Here is an 18,900-nt window from a genome sequence, read left to right on the forward strand (position 1 = left end):
AAATGGTAGCAACCCCTAAGGGAGTCCCAAGGTACCCCTGTGGGCAGGTTGCAGTGTATGTGAAAGGTAGGGCATGCCCTGATGAGTGTGGCATGTCCTGATAGGGAAATACTGCCACTTTGGTTTTTTACTATTAATAGGCTATCTGTCACATTGGATAGAATGGGTAGATTCCAATGGCATATGGGATGAAGATATGAAAAGAAAGTTTGAAATGCCTGAACTCATAATATTAAGATGTGTCTGTTAGTGAGGGTGATTTTACATTCTGGGTTTGAAAATACCACTTTAAAAAAGTAGGTATTCTCTTTCCTAACCATCCAGTGTGCATCTGCTCGGTTGTGTATTGACTGTCTGTATATGGAGTGATAGGGGCTGGGGATGTGCAGGCTGTTCAGACAGCCGCTTTCCAGGGTGAGACAGGGATGGGCTGAATTGACCTGGGCTACAGTTAGAATAGGGGGAGGAGATTTCTCTCACACCTGATTAGGCCTGGTCTGCTGTAGACAATGCTGTCTCCATCTCCTGCCAGGAAGCAGCACCAGAGAGGACAGAACTGGTTTTGGCTAGGCAAGGAGCTTCTCTGCCACCAGAGAACGAAGGAATTTGTGCTATACAAAGTGGGGCCCAGATGCCAGAACTTTAGATCACTTTTGAACTTCTAGAGGAACCTCTGTCAAGGAGAAGAGCTGGAGAAACTTGAGGAGGAGTACTGCCCCTTTGCTGTGTGCTGTCTGGGGTGGACTGCAGTGGTTGTTTCTGCCAATGAGAGGAACTGTATGTGTATACTGCTTGAGAAAGTATCTCCAAGGGCTTGAAGTGGACCTTCCCCCTGTTCAAGAGTTCTCAGCAACATCAGCAACAGCAAAGACCTCACCATCCTTCTGGGCACCATCTATGGTTCTGCTGGTTCCAGGAGCCACAGAAGAAAAGAGCAGTCAGCTCTGTTACCGAGTCCATCACAGACTCCGTGTCCAGAAGGCACAGCAGAGAGAACCGCTTCACTACACGCTGCACAGATGTCACCAACTTTGTCTCTGCCAGACTCAAACATCAACCTGCTCTGTCGCTGCACCATGACCTCCCAGCACCACATCGAGCACGTCTCACCCTGAACACAAGCCTTGGTCTCACAACTCTGTCAACGAGCTGCTGCCTGCACCGAGCCGTGAAGACGCTGCAATGCTTCCATCTCACATCGCAACCGCACAGTTGCCCCGACCAACTCGCATCAGCGCGTTGGCTGGAACAAGAAAGGCACTGTCTCTGAGTCTGTCGACGCTTTCGCTGACCCGTGCCGACACAGTTGGCTAGGATAGTTAGACTCCATCTTTTTTTGTATCGTGGTTGCCCCTAACGGAGCTACTGAGTCAGAGAAACTGTGTTCTCATGTTATTCCTGCAATTTAAAGGTTATTATGCACAGTAACTATTTTTTCAGTATTGTATGTTGGATTTTTGTCATTTTTAGTCTTGTTGGTTTAGATAATGTTTTGCTTATTTTTCTAAACTAGTGTGTTGTCCATTTTTAGTAGTTTTACTGTGTTACTGTATGTATGTATGCATGTAGAAATTCTTTTCAAACTGCCTCTGAGATAAGCCTGTCTATTCGTATATGGTATGTAGAAAATAAATGCACAAGCACAAAGATTATTCCTGATAAAGATTTTCATTGGGATTTTCATGATGACTGCGTGTTTTATTGATCCATCATTATTGCAACTATGACAATGATTGCTCTATGGGGTCTCCAATGATTACACAATCTCATCTATGGTATGTTCCATCTGCCAATATATATTCGTAAATGACTGTGTATTGTATTGTAATGTGTGCCTAATAAATTTACTTCTCCTTTTCCTGATGAAAAAGTGCTTACTGGGCAATCATTTATTGAATGTATTAGTGCCTGCCAATGATTGGTGATTCCTAGCCCACACCACCTCCCTTGAGAAGGCCTTAGACTGCTCCACCTCACTACCCTGTAAAGAGTCAAGGGCTACAATAGGGTTTTTGGTTCCCACTGAGGAGAATTGAGAAACTACTACCTGTGCTGGCAACACAACTAATAACCGAATGTCCATTATTAGGGAGGGGGAATCAGAAACTCTGAATTATCCTTTGTTTATTTTCTACAACTACCCCATTTAACTGTATTAACATTAGCTCATTTTTCAAATGTGGTATTAGCAGAAGGAAATCACTGATGTTTTAATGACAGGAGTTCCTTTGGGGTGGGTTGTAATACCTAACTCTTCGAAGGGCCTGCTGTGACCATTTATGAGAGGATGTTAGGCCGATCATGTGGCTTTCATCTTTTTTCTTACTTTTTATTATTATTGGCAATATATCTTGTGCAACATGAGTTTTCATGCCATCTGATATTTTCAATTATTTGCTACTTTCTCATATGGAAGAAGGAGGATACGTACATCTTATTAGCTTCTACCTCACATGGAAGAAGGAATGACCTAAGGAGGACTAAATTAACCTGGTTACCTATGACTATGACACTTTGTGGCAGTGTTTGCTGTCTGCTTCTTAACAGTGTTGCTAATCTGCTGATGTTTTTAATGGATTTTAATGTAATGGATTTCTGGGTGTATATTTGGGAAGTGTTTTATGTGCTTTCATGGCTACTTTTGTAAGCGAAATAAAGTGAATTTGATTTGATTTTGATGTTACCTGTTTAGAAGTGCCATTGACACACTTCTCAAGATTGTCTATACATTTTTCTCCCCAGCAACATTTCACCTCCAAACCTGGATCAATTACAACACTTGCACACTAAAAAAACACTATGTCTGAAAAAACATAGAGAACATCTAACAAATACAAATTACCATTAGAAACTGTTTCATATAGTCTAAGCAACAGTACATTCTCCTACTTTCACAATCGTATCAATTTCAACCTTGCTGAACAATTAGCACACACCATAAACAACTTACTCTCTCCACCACCACCAACAACCATCACACATTCTACACGCTCAGGAACAAATATTGTCTCATATTTTTCTTCAAAAATACTATGGGGCAGATTTATGAGTTCTGGCGCATCTCTGCAAATCAGCAGGGATGCGCCAGAACTGATGCGTCACACAATTCCCTCCTTGCGGCACCACAGATGCGCTACATTTACAATGTGGCTCACCATGGTGCAAGGAAGGGCAGATGCGTGAAGCATCTTGTGGTGTACGGGCGGCGCATTGCTGGAGTAGCGTCGCAAGTGCGACGCAACTCCTGCAATGTACAGAGGCCACCCATACATAATGTGGTGCGTCATTCCTTACGCCTGCTTCATGCAGGCGTAAGGATTTGACGCAGCAGCGTCGTAAAACTGACTCAGTGAAATCTTGTTTATTTCAATGCGTCAGTTTTATGGGGCTTTCCTACGAGGGAACGCCCACCCAGCGACAGAACGCCCACATGAAACCTGACACAGGTTCCATGTGGCGCAGGGCTTTACAACGTGCGCATCTGCCTAGATGCGTCACGTTGTAAATAGGTCGCAGGGATGTGCCACGTTTCCGCGCTGTTGCGTCACGCAATGGCGGCGTAAACGTGGCGCAAGTCCGACATAAATCTTCCCCTCTGATTAAAAGCACTCTTGATTCACTACTGACTGCCCCCATATCTTCCTTCCTACACCTATGTGACATACAAGCCTCCCACCACCAAGATCAGTGTATACACTCCTTTCTCAAATCTGGCAACACATCGTGCACTCTGCCTGGCTCGTGCAGTCCACAAACAAGCAAACAACGTGCATTTCGCAAGTTCTACTGTGCATAACCTTCCTTATAACTCCTTCACTCAAACTTTGTACTTATATGTTGTATTTCCCAGCATTATTTAAATTTATCGTAGAGATACTTATATTATAGAAACCCACAGCTGATCCCGCCACACTTTCAAAGTAGGCTCATATCTAAGCTCCTTTTTATTTCAAGAAAAACCCTCCAACTATGTATACGAGTAACCATTCGATGTGCATCTGACAAATTATTAATACAACAATATTTCGAAAAAAAAATAAACCACTTTACAAAAATTCCCAAATCTGTTGTCAAAATAGTTCCAGATTTCTATAAATTGAGAACAGGGTGTAGGGGATGCTCTGAGCTCCTTTACATCTTCGACATGTTTCTGTAGCATGAAGCTAGATATGGCAGCTGCCATTCTCCTCAATATCGATCTAACTATATATTACATATTTTGGTACTTTGATTTTATTCCACAACATGAAGTGGTATAAAAGGCCAGATTTTACAGGAGTCTATTAAGTAGAAAATATTTCACGGATTTCTATCAAACACGGTTTTCATGTTCATAAAGGCAGACGCAAGCCACTCTGCACAGCTTTATCTTTGTCCAATGTTTAATTAACTACCTTTCATGAAATGTAAACAAAACCTGAACCTTCTAGTTCTAATCAGTCATCATTGTTAGATGCACACTGCATACATGCACAATTAGGACCCATACAAAACCTCCCATAAACATATATCACACTGACGGTATATGTAAAATGAAGTGTCAGTGTGTATCCTTATTCTTCTGGGCTTAACTACACGCTCCGCCACTTCGGAAATGCAAGGATGCACCATATTTACATGATGTTGATGCAGCCTTGCGTTTGCTCCTGCAATGGCGCTAAGTTTAACAACTTAGCGCCGATGCAGGCACCCTTGCACCAGAGTGCAAGGTTGTCTGTGTGCAGGGGAGTATAGTTATGTATAGGAAGGTGTCCCTTCCTGCACATAAACAATCCTAAAATGCCATTTTGTAACTTTTGTGTGTGCTGCTTTATCCAGCACACATGAAATTTACAAAATTGAATTTTTTTAAAAGGTTTGTTTATATACAGGAAGGGACACATTCATGTACATAAACAAACCATGCATTTTGCTTTTTCCTTGTGTGCTGAAAATCAATAACGAGGAGAAATAATGCAGTTCTCCTTGTTTCGCCAACTTAAGACCAGGATTTTCCTGGTCTTAATTTTGGCGCTGCCTCCTATGTACACTAATCCTGTACATATGTGGCAAAGTCAAATACAATGGGTGTTGCGGTCGAACGCCCACCACAACACACACTTCTCGCCCCTTTCACGCTAAACATAGCGTGAAATGGTGCCTTATGGAAGGCCCCCATCACCATGGGAACGTCACAAAAAGTGACGTTCCCGTGGCGATAGGGGCTTGTACATATGCCCCTATGAGTGCTAGGATCCAATTTGGAGGCTAACTGATTCTTAAGCCCTCAGGAAAATGAAAAAGCAGGTGTTCACCACAGATTTTTGATGCTACCTTGCTGGAGTTCACCAAAGTGGTATCTACTCACTATCGTGGGATCACGTAACCAGTGATGAAGCACGGCACGATAACCTGTGGGTGAGCTGACCTTTCCAGAATCTTTGGTGAGAACCTTATTTTTACTTTTCCTGCAGGTTTAAGAATGAGTTAGCTCCAGAATACGACCCCAGCATTTGTAGAGTTATGTAGCTGCAAATTGCAGACAGCTACTGCAATAACCTATCCCTACTACAGGCAAAACGTGTTTATTAACAATGCAAAATGCCTTTTACCTAAACGCCTATGTACTTATATACAAATATTTGTCTCACCTTTTAGTACAAACAGCAAAGCATAGTGTTTCACTTACTAACTGCAATAAACATTTTTTTTGTTTGCCATATAAACGCTTTTCTAATTAAACCCCCCCCCCAAAATAAACGTGTATTATTAAAGTGGGACATATTGATAAACATTGATTGAAATTTGAACATGACAAGACTATGGAAAATGCATTCCCATTATTGTAAAACATGTAGGATAGTGTCAGTGAATTAAACAGTCCGGTATTGCAATTAAATTCACACTTTCTGCTGATTCTCCTTCAGTCTTACCTTTGCTTTGCTGTCAAAACAGGTGAATCCAATATCGAAGTCTATAGTAAAGCACAACGCCTCTCCTTGATAGCTGCACATGTATGTCTTGGACTGGAACATAATAATATTATAGGTGTTAGTAAGTGAATCAATCAATCAATATATACTTTATTCAGCATCAAGACAATATCATAAAAGTGCAATTATTAAAAACATACAAATGTCACAGTTATCATAATAAGACGGGCCCATTCCAGAATTCACGATCAAAGACATTCACTGTTAATACCCCTTCTCTGCAATCATTCTTATACAAATAATTAAACAATGTCATGAGTTAAAAGAAAAATGGTATAATCAGATAAAATTCATAATGCGTTCAAGGTACAACCGCCCAGCAGGGAACACAATGGAAGGACATTACTTTGGGGGTGCCTTTGCCCACACAATGTATTACTGGGACCTTTAACCTGACCATACTACAAGCACTGTAATCAGTTTTCTCCTCTAGTGTTTCTAAGTTGCAATGCAGACCTTAAAAAATTTACAGTACAGAAAAGAGTTAAAACCTCTGTGGATAACTTCAAATACAATAGGGTCACCTTAACCTGCTTAAAACCAGCTTTTTTAAAAATACCTTTTAAAAATGCTTCCTAGGGTGCACATAGTAGGGATACAATAGGACAAAGTGAAGGGTATCCTGCGGAGACCGTTGGTCACAGCCGCACGGGCCCTTCAACTCTGTGTTATTAGTGTAACCTGCCGGCACCACTAGGATATCATGTAACAAATTTAACCTGAAGCGTGTCATTGAAAATCTGTCTTGGGCATTGTGGATGACAGACAAGTAAGGCTCAATGCTCAAGCAGGACTTGGTCAGAAGGTGCGCTCTCACAGAGGGTTTTTTCACCTCTCTGTCTTCCCTGCGGCCTGCCACATAATTGAGGAATTCCACCTTGATGTAGGCCTTGTCCTGAGCTGACAGTTTAATACGGTTAATAAAGAATTCTACACAACCCAGGGCTGACAGTGTTTCCCTCACATACTTCAACCATGGAATGTTCCTCCCCTGGTCACGTGCCATGCAATCCAATAATTTCTCCCTGGTTAGTGTGGCCTCGGGGTTTGTCAATATTTTGACCCAACACAGAATAGGTTTTAGTTCTATCCTTTCTCTGATATGACTGACACCCAATTCCTCGTGGATGATATAAGACGAGGTACTTTGCAGGACTTTCAACAATCGCCTCAGGTATTTGTTTTCTTCAGTGTGGACAATTTCTACGTTGGTAAGACCCCAAACCTCACTGCCATAAAGAATTTTGGCACAGCACATCGAGTTGTAGAGTCTCAAAATTTGTTCCGGTGACCATCGACCCAGCTTACACGTGAAGTTCATAATAGCACCGGAACAACTAGTTAAGGTGCAACATTTCTCATCTAACAAAACTTTAAAGCTAAGACGGGTATCGAATAAAATCCCCAGATAGGAGAAAGTCTGGACCTTTTCCAGGCAGTGTGCGCCAATCATATATTTATATTTCCTTTTTGGGGTTTTCCCTATCTCCATGATATAAGATTTGGAGAGATTAGCAGAAAGGTTGAGACTCTCCATAAAACGGACAAAACCATCTAGCAGGCTTTGTAGGACTCGAGGGGTCCGTGCAAGAAGTACCGCGTCATCTGCGTAAAGCAGGACAGTTACCCCCCTTGTACCTATCCTTGGCGAGTCCACCCCAAGAGTATCTAACACCCGCTCCAGGCAATTTATATACAGGGTGAATAAGAAGGGTGCCAATATGCAGCCCTGTCTTACCCCCTTGAGCATGGAATTGCTCAGTCAAGCTCCCCTCTTCATTGTATCTGACCTGAGCAAAAGTGTTCCTGTGTAATTCTCTTAAGATGTTTACTATACCCGGATCCACTCCCAGAGCCCCATAAGTTCCCTCAGTTTTTTATGGTTCACACATTCAAAAGCCGCAGTCAAGTCCATAAAAGCCAGATACACCGTCTCCTGACTGGCAATGGTGTACTTGGCTGTCAATAGATATAATTTGAGGCATTGATCGGCCGTTGATCGTCCTGACCTAAACCCGTACTGAGTGCCAGTGATTATATGATGTTCTTCCGCCCAGTGCAACAGTCGATTGAGTATTGCCCTGCCTAAAACTTTCACTGTCACATCAATGAGAGAGATGGGACAATAACACGAGGGGCTGCCCCTATTTCCCTTTTTGAAGATAGGTACTATTGTGGCGGTGGACCAGGATGCAGGCATACCCGTATTTACTGCAGCATTAATTACTCTGGTCAAAATCGGGGCCCACAGTTGTACCTGGCCCAAGAAGAGTTTGGGGGGAACCCCGTCCGACCCTGGCGCCTTGTTTCTTGTCACGCCATGGATGTCCGCCTTAATCTCCCCTAAGGAGAATGTTATACGTCCCGCAGTCTCGCCCCCTTCCTCCACTAATTTGGGGTCCTCTGTCATACCATGATTGTATAGTCCATAAAAATGCTCATACCAGGATTCTGGAAGGATGTGATTTGCATCTTGGGTTTGTTAGCGTCTTGGAAGCATGGGTCATTAATAACCTTCCAGAAGCCAGTCATTTTTTTGGTCTCAACTGCTTCCCTCAGGTTCTCCCAGGCCTGCTGTTGCAAGGAGGTTTTGCGTCCCTTAACTGCCTGTTTATATAGTGCCCGACATGTGGCCACCCTAATCTTAATCCTTTGGGACTGCTTCAAGTGCTAGCTTCAGCTCTTTTGCAGCGTGGGAGCAGTCATGGTCAAACCACCTGTAGTCCTCCTTTCCTGTTTTGCCTGCTTTAGTCCTGAGTAGACTATCAATGTGCTTCATAACCCCTTCCAAGCCTTTAACCAAGACTACCCTGTCAACCGTTGGGTTTAAACACTTCCACACCAACTGTTGCTTATCCACCAAGGCTCTATATAAGGCATCGCCATCTGCCTGAGACCATCTTGTTGAATTTCTATCCAGGACCCTAATTCGATATTCCGGATTCATGCCCTTATGTGGTTTTAATAAATAGTACCCTTATAAAGGCATAAGAATCAGATCAATATTTAGTAAAAGCCCATGCAGTCCAAAGCACGGCAAAGCTACTCCCATAGACTCCTAGAAAGCACAACGCGTTGTTTAAACAAACCAAGCCTCCAGCAGACCGAGAATCCCCCTCCTGCTTTTGTTTTGATTTGCACAAGAACTCCTAGAGTCCAGCAAGAACTGTTAGGTCTTAATGACGTCTTATGTCCAACCTTACGTCAAACCCGACACCTTTCATGTATAAATATACTAACGTTGCCTTAAGCAAACACACGGTGGTGGGGAGCAGAGCGACGTTCTACTTGTCCGAGAGCCCAGCTGTTGCCAGAGACGAAGGAAGCCGCCCCTCCCTTTTTGATGCGCTGGAGAAACTGCCTTTTCTCACGCCGAGAAAATCCAGCTCCAGTGTTCCAGAGTTACCCTACCGGGTTGCTGGGAGATCGAGTCCTGAGAAGCGAGATACAAGACCTCCTTCATTCTATTACCAAGGTACGGAGCTGATTAAAACCTTATAGAGAATTCTTGATTCCGATACTTGGCAAAAACCTAACTTTAACTTAAAACTGCTACTTACTTACTCCTTCCCACGTATTAGGCTTAGGTCAGGTACACTGGGGTAGGCGTATCTTAGAAGCACCAGTTGAGTTTGTTTAGTCAATGTTTTTATGTATGTATATATTTTATATATTTTAAAGTATCATATGGCTAAGAAACCATATCAATGCTTTTACAGTATTATTTCATAATACTACTTTTACTGTACGAACTTTACTTCATGATAAGTATTGCAATTGTGGCAATTCATTTCTCTTGCATGAGAAAGAAGACTGCTCAATAAAATAACACCTTTTTATTGAAAATGCCCGTCTCTCTATTTCTCTGCAATCTGGTGGATCTAAGCATGCACGATTGACTGAGTGAAATAGCCGTCTATTGTTTTCACACAACTCTAGAGATACACTCTTTATTCTGAGGGAGCAAAGTTGTCATGTTTATGGGGTTGTCAGAAACTGAATCCCTTCTTGTCTAATCAGGGAAGTTCACTCCTTCCTGTTCACTCGAGAAAGTTTCTAGTGACCTCTGAGCTAGCTGCCAAACCTAAATTAAGTCTAACATAGTCAGTAGAGACCTAGATGACCTAAGTCCTACGTCTACACTGCTTTTTATGTTATTCCAATGCGCAGAAGCTATTGGGAAAATAGGAACTACACTACATGGCGCCCAATGTTTGGTAATGTGATAATCTAACGCAAGACACTAGAGTAACTCAGTCGTGCTTTTCACACAGACTGTAGCGATTGTGGTGCCCGGGGGACGAGGAATGATTCTGCTTTCAAGATCTAGGAGATGGTATGCCTGCGGGGATGTGTGTAGGAGGAGTAGAGCGAACTACAGTGACCAACATTCCAAGGGGCAAGCAGGAAGAGCCACGAGACCAAAGGCATATTAGAACCTCCCATCCTCACGGACGGTGCTTGTCAATGTGATTCTCGAGTCGATCGGAGTGGCGGATGGTGTTCCCCGCCGGATCCCAGCGAGAAGAAAGAAGTTTCCAGGAGAAAAACCCGTGATTCCCCCAGCGCTTGGCTGATGACTACGCTCTGCGGCTAAGTACTCATGTAAACGAAAGCGGGCTCGCTTTCGTTTTCTTCCTTCGTGATCTTTTCTAGTTAGTTAGATTAGGGCGGTTCTGGGACATTTCGTTTATTTTGTAACTCATTTATCAGGGAGCGTTCTGTTGGAAGACGCGCTGCGCTGATATTCCGTGTTTGTTCTCCCCAGGAGAAGGATTCTGGGAGATGTAGTTCCAAGTTGTTTTTCTTTTTGATTCCACGGACAATATTGCCATAGAGACAGAGACATATTTCCTGTGAAGTTCGTTTAGCTGGTTTCTTGTCTTCATTTCGTGGCAAACATCGAAGGGCGGTTTGTGCTTCTAAACAACCGCGATCATTTTCTTTCATTGCTACTACTGCCTGTTGCAGTCCTGAATACTTGGCAGAACTATTATTGGTCAAGCAGGATTGCTGTGGGGCTTTTCTTTCACGGCCTGGGTTGTGTATGATTCCGGTAAGTGAGGTGCCTAAGAATTGTTTAGTCTACGACCCGAGACACATGAAATATAGTATTAATGGTGTTCATTACTCTTCCCAAATTAGATGGGCCCTTCCTTGCTGTCTTCCACATCTTGGTGACCAGACTCCCGGGGGATCCCAACGAATCATCGCTACCCATTTATTATTTTATCCACTTCCCCTTTCCCGGCTATGTACGAGGGCACACAGTGAGTTTTGCTTCCACTGTGGGTTTCGTGGTTGGCTGGGGAAGGAGAGCTTAGCATCTGAAGTCGTTTCTGCCGGACACCCTGCACAAAGGTTAGTGGCGTGTGTGAGCCTGCGCTGCTGCCTGTCCATGACAGATTGACAAGCCCAAGTTTACACACCGGCCCGAACGATGAATGTTGAAGCAGTCTTGGCTTCCCTGGTGGAAGGCATGGCCTCTTTACAACAGGAAGTAGCTACTTCTAGAGCAGAAAACCAGACCCTGTATAAAGAAGTTGGTACCTTAAGAAGGGAAGTAGCAGGACTAGTCCAGAAAGGAACAGGAGGTAGCCCTTATATTAAACCAGCTACCTTACCTCCCCCTGGTGCAAAAAAATCTGTGGAAGCAGAAGGGGGTGGGTTCTCTGTTCCCCCTCAATTAGCCACTTCTAGTGCCTCATCGGCTGAAGCTGCTCATACTGTACATGTGGTACAGACCGTAGGCGTTCCTTTAGCTTCCCCTGAACGCTTTTACGGAGACCCCCGCAAATTTGAAACAATCTTGAATCAGTGCAGGTTACATTTTTTATGTAAACCCGGGGTTTTCCAAGATGATTCGGCGAAGACAGCTTTTATGATGTCTTATATGGGGGGTAATGCTGCCAGTTGGAATATCCCATTGCTGGAGAAGAATGACCCAGTGTTGCACGATTTTTCTGCTTTTTGTGTTGAGTTGCGCAAGCTTTTTGATCGTAAATCCCATATGCTGACCCTGGATAGAGAACTACTCACCATACGTCAAGGTTCTCAGGACTTGTTGTCTTATATCACCTCATTCAACAGGCTGGTGGTAGAGACCGATTGGCCTTCTGCAAAACGTATCTCATTGTTTTATCAAGGCCTTCGTGGAGAATTAAAGGACGTCCTTGCACAAGTGGTACAGTTGCCCGATACCTGTGAAGAGTTCATCGATTTAACAGTCCAATTGGATCACAGACTCCTGGAGAGGAGAGGGGATAGATCAAGAGGAGACACTCGCCCTTTCTACCCTCGCTTTAGGGGTCCTATGGAAGAACGTGCTAAACCCTCCGAAGGCCCTGAACCCATGCAAATCGGTGGTATCCGTGGACCACTGACACAGGAAGAGAAGGAGAAAAGACGTCGTTTGAAGCAATGTCTTTATTGTGGAAAAGGAGGCCACTTCATTAAGGACTGCAGAGCCAGGAATACAGTCCCAGCCAGAAACCCCGTTCCAAGGGTGCAAGCCCTAGTAGAGTCCGATCAACCGACGGAATACTGAAGAACCCAAACCAGGAAGAGGTCTCTGTCTTGGGTTGTTTGCCGCAAATGATCTCCCCCTGTCTTGCAAATACCTTGCATCCTGCAGTGGCGCATATGAATCTTCAAATCATCCTCTGGGTCACCCCTCAGAAATCATTGAATATTGACGCCTTAGTAGATTCAGGAGCCACCGGAAACTACATTGATCAGGAATTCGCCCTGAAGATCGGGATTGCTTGTGAGAAAAAAGAAAAACCGGAGTTGGTGAAAGCCGTGGATGGTACGGTTTTATCATCGGGTCCAGTGGCCTATCACACCTGTCCCATGCTCATGCAAACTGGAAAAGATCATCAGGAATATATCCAGTTTGATCTCATTGATGCACCCCAATTCCGGCTCATCTTGGGAATGCCCTGGTTAACTCTCCACGATCCAAAGGTCTGTTGGGCAGCGTGCACTATCACCTTGTCATCCGCATACTGTCAGGAGCATTGTACTCAGGTTGCTGCTGTTCCCTGCATTCCAGAACTCTCGTCTTCTCTCTGTCTGGCGGCTTCATGTTCTTCAGAGCAATACTGTTGTGCCACCATACTCCCCTCGGAGTATCAGTCGTTCTCCCCTGTGTTTGACAAACAACAGGCTACTCATTTGCCTCCACACAGGGTATACGACTGCAGAATCGATCTCATACCAGGAGCAGATATTCCATGTAGCAGGGTCTATGCCATGACAGAGAAAGAGACAGAATATCTGAAGACATACATTGAAGAGAATTTAGCATCAGGATTCATCAGACACTCATCATCTCCCGCTTCATCCCCTATGTTTTTCATACCCAAGAAGGATTGTGCCGAATTAAGACCCTGTATAGACTATCGAGCCATTAACCGTGTGACCATCAAAAACCGGTACCCTCTCCCCTTGATACCAGTGCTCATGGACCAACTTAAAGGAGCCAGGTACTTTACCAAACTCGATCTACGCGGAGCCTATCATCTGGTGCGTGTCAAAAAAGGGGATGAGTGGAAGACTGCGTTCCGAACGAAGCTGGGCCTGTTCGAATATAGGGTAATGCCCTTTGGGCTGTGCAATGCCCCCACAGCATTTCAGTTTTTTATGGATGAGGTTCTGCGGGGATGTCTGGAGACCTATTGCATAGTCTACATAGATGACATCCTGGTGTACTCCTCCACTCTTTCGGAACATGTTGGACATGTGAAGTCCGTGCTGGACCGTTTACAACGAAACTCTCTATACGCCAAGTTGGAGAAATGCTTATTCCACGTCCAGGAAGTGTCTTTCCTTGGGTACATCATTAATGAGAAGGGTTTTCAAATGGACTCGAACAAAGTGGATGCGATCCTCACATGGACTACACCGAACACTGTGAAAGCTATACAAAGCTTTCTCGGTTTTGCAAACTACTATCGTAGGTTTATCAAGGATTTCTCCAAAATCATTCATCCGATTTCTTGTTTGTTAAGAAAAAATATGCCTTTTGTGTGGAGTAAGGAGGCTGATACATCATTTCAATACCTGAAGAAGCAGTTTACTCAAGCTCCCATTCTTCGTCACCCTGACCCGCAATTGCCATTCATCCTGGAGACCGACGCGTCCCAATATGCTGTGGGAGGAGTGCTTTCCCAAAGACACCCTAGTACAGGCCAAGTACATCCTGTTGCCTTCTTCTCCAAGAAGCTCACGCCCTGTGAGGTGAATTATGCCATAACGGATAAAGAACTCTTAGCCATCAAAAGGGCATGTGAGGAATGGCGTCACTATCTACTAGGAGCGGTCCATACAGTGGAGATCTACACGGATCACCGGAATTTGCTATTTTTGAAGACAGCGAAGGCCCTCACTCCCCGACAATTACGGTGGTCTCTTTTCTTTTCCGACTATGACTTCATAATCAAATACAAACCTGGACCCCAGAATGGGAAGGCAGATGCTCTATCACGTTTGGAGGATGGCGAACAGAGAAAGACCGAAGAGGTAGAAACACCTTTGATCCTTCAGGAAACAACTGCCAGAGTAGGGGCTGTAGCTCTCCTGTCATCAAGCAACTTCCTTGAAGACGTGAAAATAGCCCTTGCAGATATGAACATACCTGAATGGATACAAGAAGATCCGGAGCATCGCACTATAAAGGATGATCTCGCCTATCAGGATACTGCATTGTTCATTCCCACTGAAGCCCTACGGCAACGAGTATTAGTTTGGTCTCATGATTCGGTCCTGGGAGGTCATATGGGAATGTACAAAACCATTGCCATCGTGGAACGTTCCTTCTGGTGGCCCCAGCTAAGAGAAGAAGTCCGGTCTTATGTGAGGAATTGTGCCATCTGTACGCAAGGAAAAGCTGTGCATGCTCGCCCGGTGGGTCTACTGAGACCTTTGCCCATACCTCCCCAACCTTGGCACACTCTCTCCATGGATTTTATCGTTGAGATGCCACCGTGTAATGGAATGACAGTGATATTGGTTGTCGTTGATCACTTGACGAAGATGGGCCATTTCATACCTCTGAAGGATGTACCCACGTCAGTAGAATTGGCAGAAGTGTTTCTTCAACATATCGTCAGGGCTCATGGTCTTCCTTGTGTATTGATCACCGACAGGGGTTCTCAGTTCACTTCCCGGTTCTGGAAGGCATTATGTACCACCTTGAACATTGATGCCCGTCTGTCATCCAGCTACCACCCTCAGACGGATGGCAAGACAGAACCCCTGAACCAAACCCTGGAGCAATATCTTCGTTGTTTCTCATTGAGGAATGATATGGAATGGACTGTGTTACTCTGGATGGCCGAATTCGCATATAATAATGCTGTGCACTCAACACTGGGTTGTTCACCATTTTTTTGCCTCCATGGGTATCATCCACATATACTTCCCTTTGAGTGGCCTGTCCATTCCCCTGTTCCTAGCATCCACGAACACCACGCACATCTAAGATCGGTGTTGTTGGATGCACGTAACAACCTGGCCGATGCACAGTCCGCGCAGAAACGCTTCGCTGACAGGAAAAGGAGAGTAGAACCATCGTATGGAGTGGGAGACAAGGTGTGGCTCTCCACCAAGAATCTCTACATTAAAGGGCATACTAAACTGACACCTAAATTTGTAGGACCCTACAGTATAGTTGAAGTGATTAACCCTGTTGCTGTGAAACTCCTGCTCCCGGTGGGTTGGAAGATACATCCAGTGTTCCATGTCTCCCTCCTGGTTCCTTGCCCTCCCACTATGAGATTACCGGTAGCTCCACTTCCGATTGATGTGGATGGTCAGGAGGAATTTGAGGTGCAATCCATTCTAGATTCCCGTATGGTGAGGGGCAGAATCCAGTACTTGGTGGAGTGGAAAGGTTATGGCCCTGAAGATCGGTCCTGGGAACCTCTGGGGAATCTGCACTGTCCAGAGCTAGTTGACCGTTTCCATGCCCTACATCCGGGTAAGCCGGGTCGACCGCCGAGTCGGCAGTCCTCGAGAGGGGGTTCTGTAGCGATTGTGGTGCCCGGGGGACGAGGAATGATTCTGCTTTCAAGATCTAGGAGATGGTATGCCTGCGGGGATGTGTGTAGGAGGAGTAGAGCGAACTACAGTGACCAACATTCCAAGGGGCAAGCAGGAAGAGCCACGAGACCAAAGGCATATTAGCACCTCCCATCCTCACGGACGGTGCTTGTCAATGTGATTCTCGAGTCGATCGGAGTGGCGGATGGTGTTCCCCACCGGATCCCAGCGAGAAGAAAGAAGTTTCCAGGAGAAAAACCTGTGATTCCCCCAGCGCTTGGCTGATGACTACGCTCTGCGGCTAAGTACTCATGTAAACGAAAGCGGGCTCGCTTTCGTTTTCTTCCTTCGTGATCTTTTCTAGTTAGTTAGATTAGGGCGGTTCTGGGACATTTCATTTATTTTGTAACTCATTTATCAGGGAGCGTTCTGTTGGAAGACGCGCTGCGCTGATATTCCGTGTTTGTTCTCCCCAGGAGAAGGATTCTGGGAGATGTAGTTCCAAGTTGTTTTTCTTTTTGATTCCACTGACAATATTGCCATAGAGACAGAGACATATTTCCTGTGAAGTTCGTTTAGCTGGTTTCTTGTCTTCATTTCGTGGCAAACATCGAAGGGCGGTTTGTGCTTCTAAACAACCGCGATCATTTTCTTTCATTGCTACTACTGCCTGTTGCAGTCCTGAATACTTGGCAGAACTATTATTGGTCAAGCAGGATTGCTGTGGGGCTTTTCTTTCACGGCCTGGGTTGTGTATGATTCCGGTAAGTGAGGTGCCTAAGAATTGTTTAGTCTACGACCCGAGACACATGAAATATAGTATTAATGGTGTTCATTACTCTTCCCAAATTAGATGGGCCCTTCCTTGCTGTCTTCCACATCTTGGTGACCAGACTCCCGGGGGATCCCAACGAATCATCGCTACCCATTTAATATTTTATCCACTTCCCCTTTCCCGGCTATGTACGAGGGCACACAGTGAGTTTTGCTTCCACTGTGGGTTTCGTGGTTGGCTGGGGAAGGAGAGCTTAGCATCTGAAGTCGTTTCTGCCGGACACCCTGCACAAAGGTTAGTGGCGTGTGTGAGCCTGCGCTGCTGCCTGTCCATGACACAGACCCCTTTCTCCCGTAAAAACTCCAATAGACGTCTGGAGTGGGTGAAAGGTTAATATCTGCCGGAACTTAGTAGGATGAGAATCCTACATATTAGTTCTTGGTTTAGTCAACGTTGAAGGATACAGTGTTCCAAAATATTGTGCACCTAATCTTTGTTTCCTTGAAAGTTGATCTGCAACAAAACCTTCTGTCAGTAAAATGGGAGAAAGTGAAGACAAAAGAGAGAAAGAAGCATTAGCAGCTCAACTCTTAGCGGAAGACTCAAGTCTTCAAGAAAATGACCCGAATGCTATAATCATTCCGGTCAATATAAGAAGAACTCTAACTCTTAAACTTATAGAGAATGGACTATCACCAAGAAGTGGTACAGTCATATTCGTGATAGAGGCCCATGAGTTTCGACAGACAGAGGTATTCTATTCATGGATACATTTTCCAGCAGCACACGCTGTGACAAAAGACTTCCACTATTACAAAATAGAGGAACCTCCGGATATATACACTCCTTTCGAGGACGTTGAAATCCCATTAACATACCATGAGAAGAATTAGGAAGAGATAGTTTGGGTGGTAAACCGGTAAAACCCCAACTAACTGAAAATCCTGAAAAAACCTATATTAAAAATAATCTAAATACTCCAAAAAAGAGCTGGGATGGTAATAAACAATCCACTCCCAGAGAAAAACAATTCCAGTCCAGAGGAAAGTCTCCCCAACGGAGGAATAAATCACCGGTTGGAAGAGACAAATCTCCCCAAAGGGAACCCTCTGAAAAAAGATATAACCTTAGAGATAGGCATAGAAAACCTGACAGATATCAAGACATTGATACACGTCCCTCTCGATCCTTCTCACTCAATCTTTCTCGATCGTCCTCACAGATCTCGGAAAGAAGAGGACGGTCAGAACACAAGGAAGAGCACGTCAAGTCCAAAGACAAAGAACCTGCTCATCAAAGTAAGAAACCACAATTTCCCAGAAAGAAGGTAGAAAGTATTAAAATTAAACATGCCGAGGATTCTGAGGACACAACTGAAAAACGGAGAGTGGGCACAGACAATGCTGGACAGCGCAGCAGAAGTGACCATAGCTCGCAAGATTCTGATGAATCTTCTGGAGACAGTGGACACGAATGAATACATTCAGGTGGAAACTGCAGACACACAAGTTAGTGTGCCCCATAAACTATATGAAATAACATTGCATATAGAGGGAGATAAAACTCGGAAACTTAAAAGTCTCTTTTGGGAAAATCTTTCTAAAGGCTATGACATCCTGTTAGCTGAAAAAGACTGGCCACCAGATTTTGTCAGGGAGTGCCCTCATGGCGAAGAAATGATTATGCCTGCCTTCTCAAATCATATCCCAATTCATAAAAAATACACATTTGCAAGAAAATGGGTGGTAGCCCAAGCCTCTGCATTACACAAAAATCATGTAGGATGGGATGAGGATTCTCCTCACCACAAAATCCAGTTAAAAAAATCAACCGACTGCACAAAGACAGTGTCCGGTTAAACAAGAAGCTAAAAAGCAAGTCAGGGAGATCTTAGATCAACTTGAATACCAAAGGGGTGATTGAAACATGCACCTCTCAAATGAACAATCCTTTGTTTCCTGTCTCCAAGCCAGACGATTCATAGTGTCTAGTTTTGGACTACAGACATTTAAACTCCACTACAAAACTCACACAGTGCAGCACTATTGAACAGCATTGTGCGCAAAAAATATAAAACGACATTGGATATCTCTAATGGAGGTACTTGAC

The 18,900-nt window shown here is 44.4% G+C and overlaps 1 protein-coding gene across 1 annotated transcript in view; it reads right to left on the minus strand.

Moving 5' to 3' along the window:
• Positions 1 to 18,900, minus strand: part of SNTG2 (syntrophin gamma 2) — a 1,272,125-nt gene that overhangs the window by 158,133 nt on the left and 1,095,092 nt on the right. Inside the window, exon 16 of the mRNA XM_086925639.1 lies at positions 5,913 to 6,005. Coding sequence (XP_086781765.1) covers positions 5,913 to 6,005 — 93 coding nt within the window. The remainder of the gene's footprint in view (positions 1 to 5,912; positions 6,006 to 18,900) is intronic.

This window comes from Lissotriton vulgaris, chromosome 6 (genome assembly GCF_964263255.1).
Source record: "Lissotriton vulgaris chromosome 6, aLisVul1.2, whole genome shotgun sequence".
NCBI lineage: Eukaryota > Metazoa > Chordata > Amphibia > Caudata > Salamandridae > Lissotriton > Lissotriton vulgaris.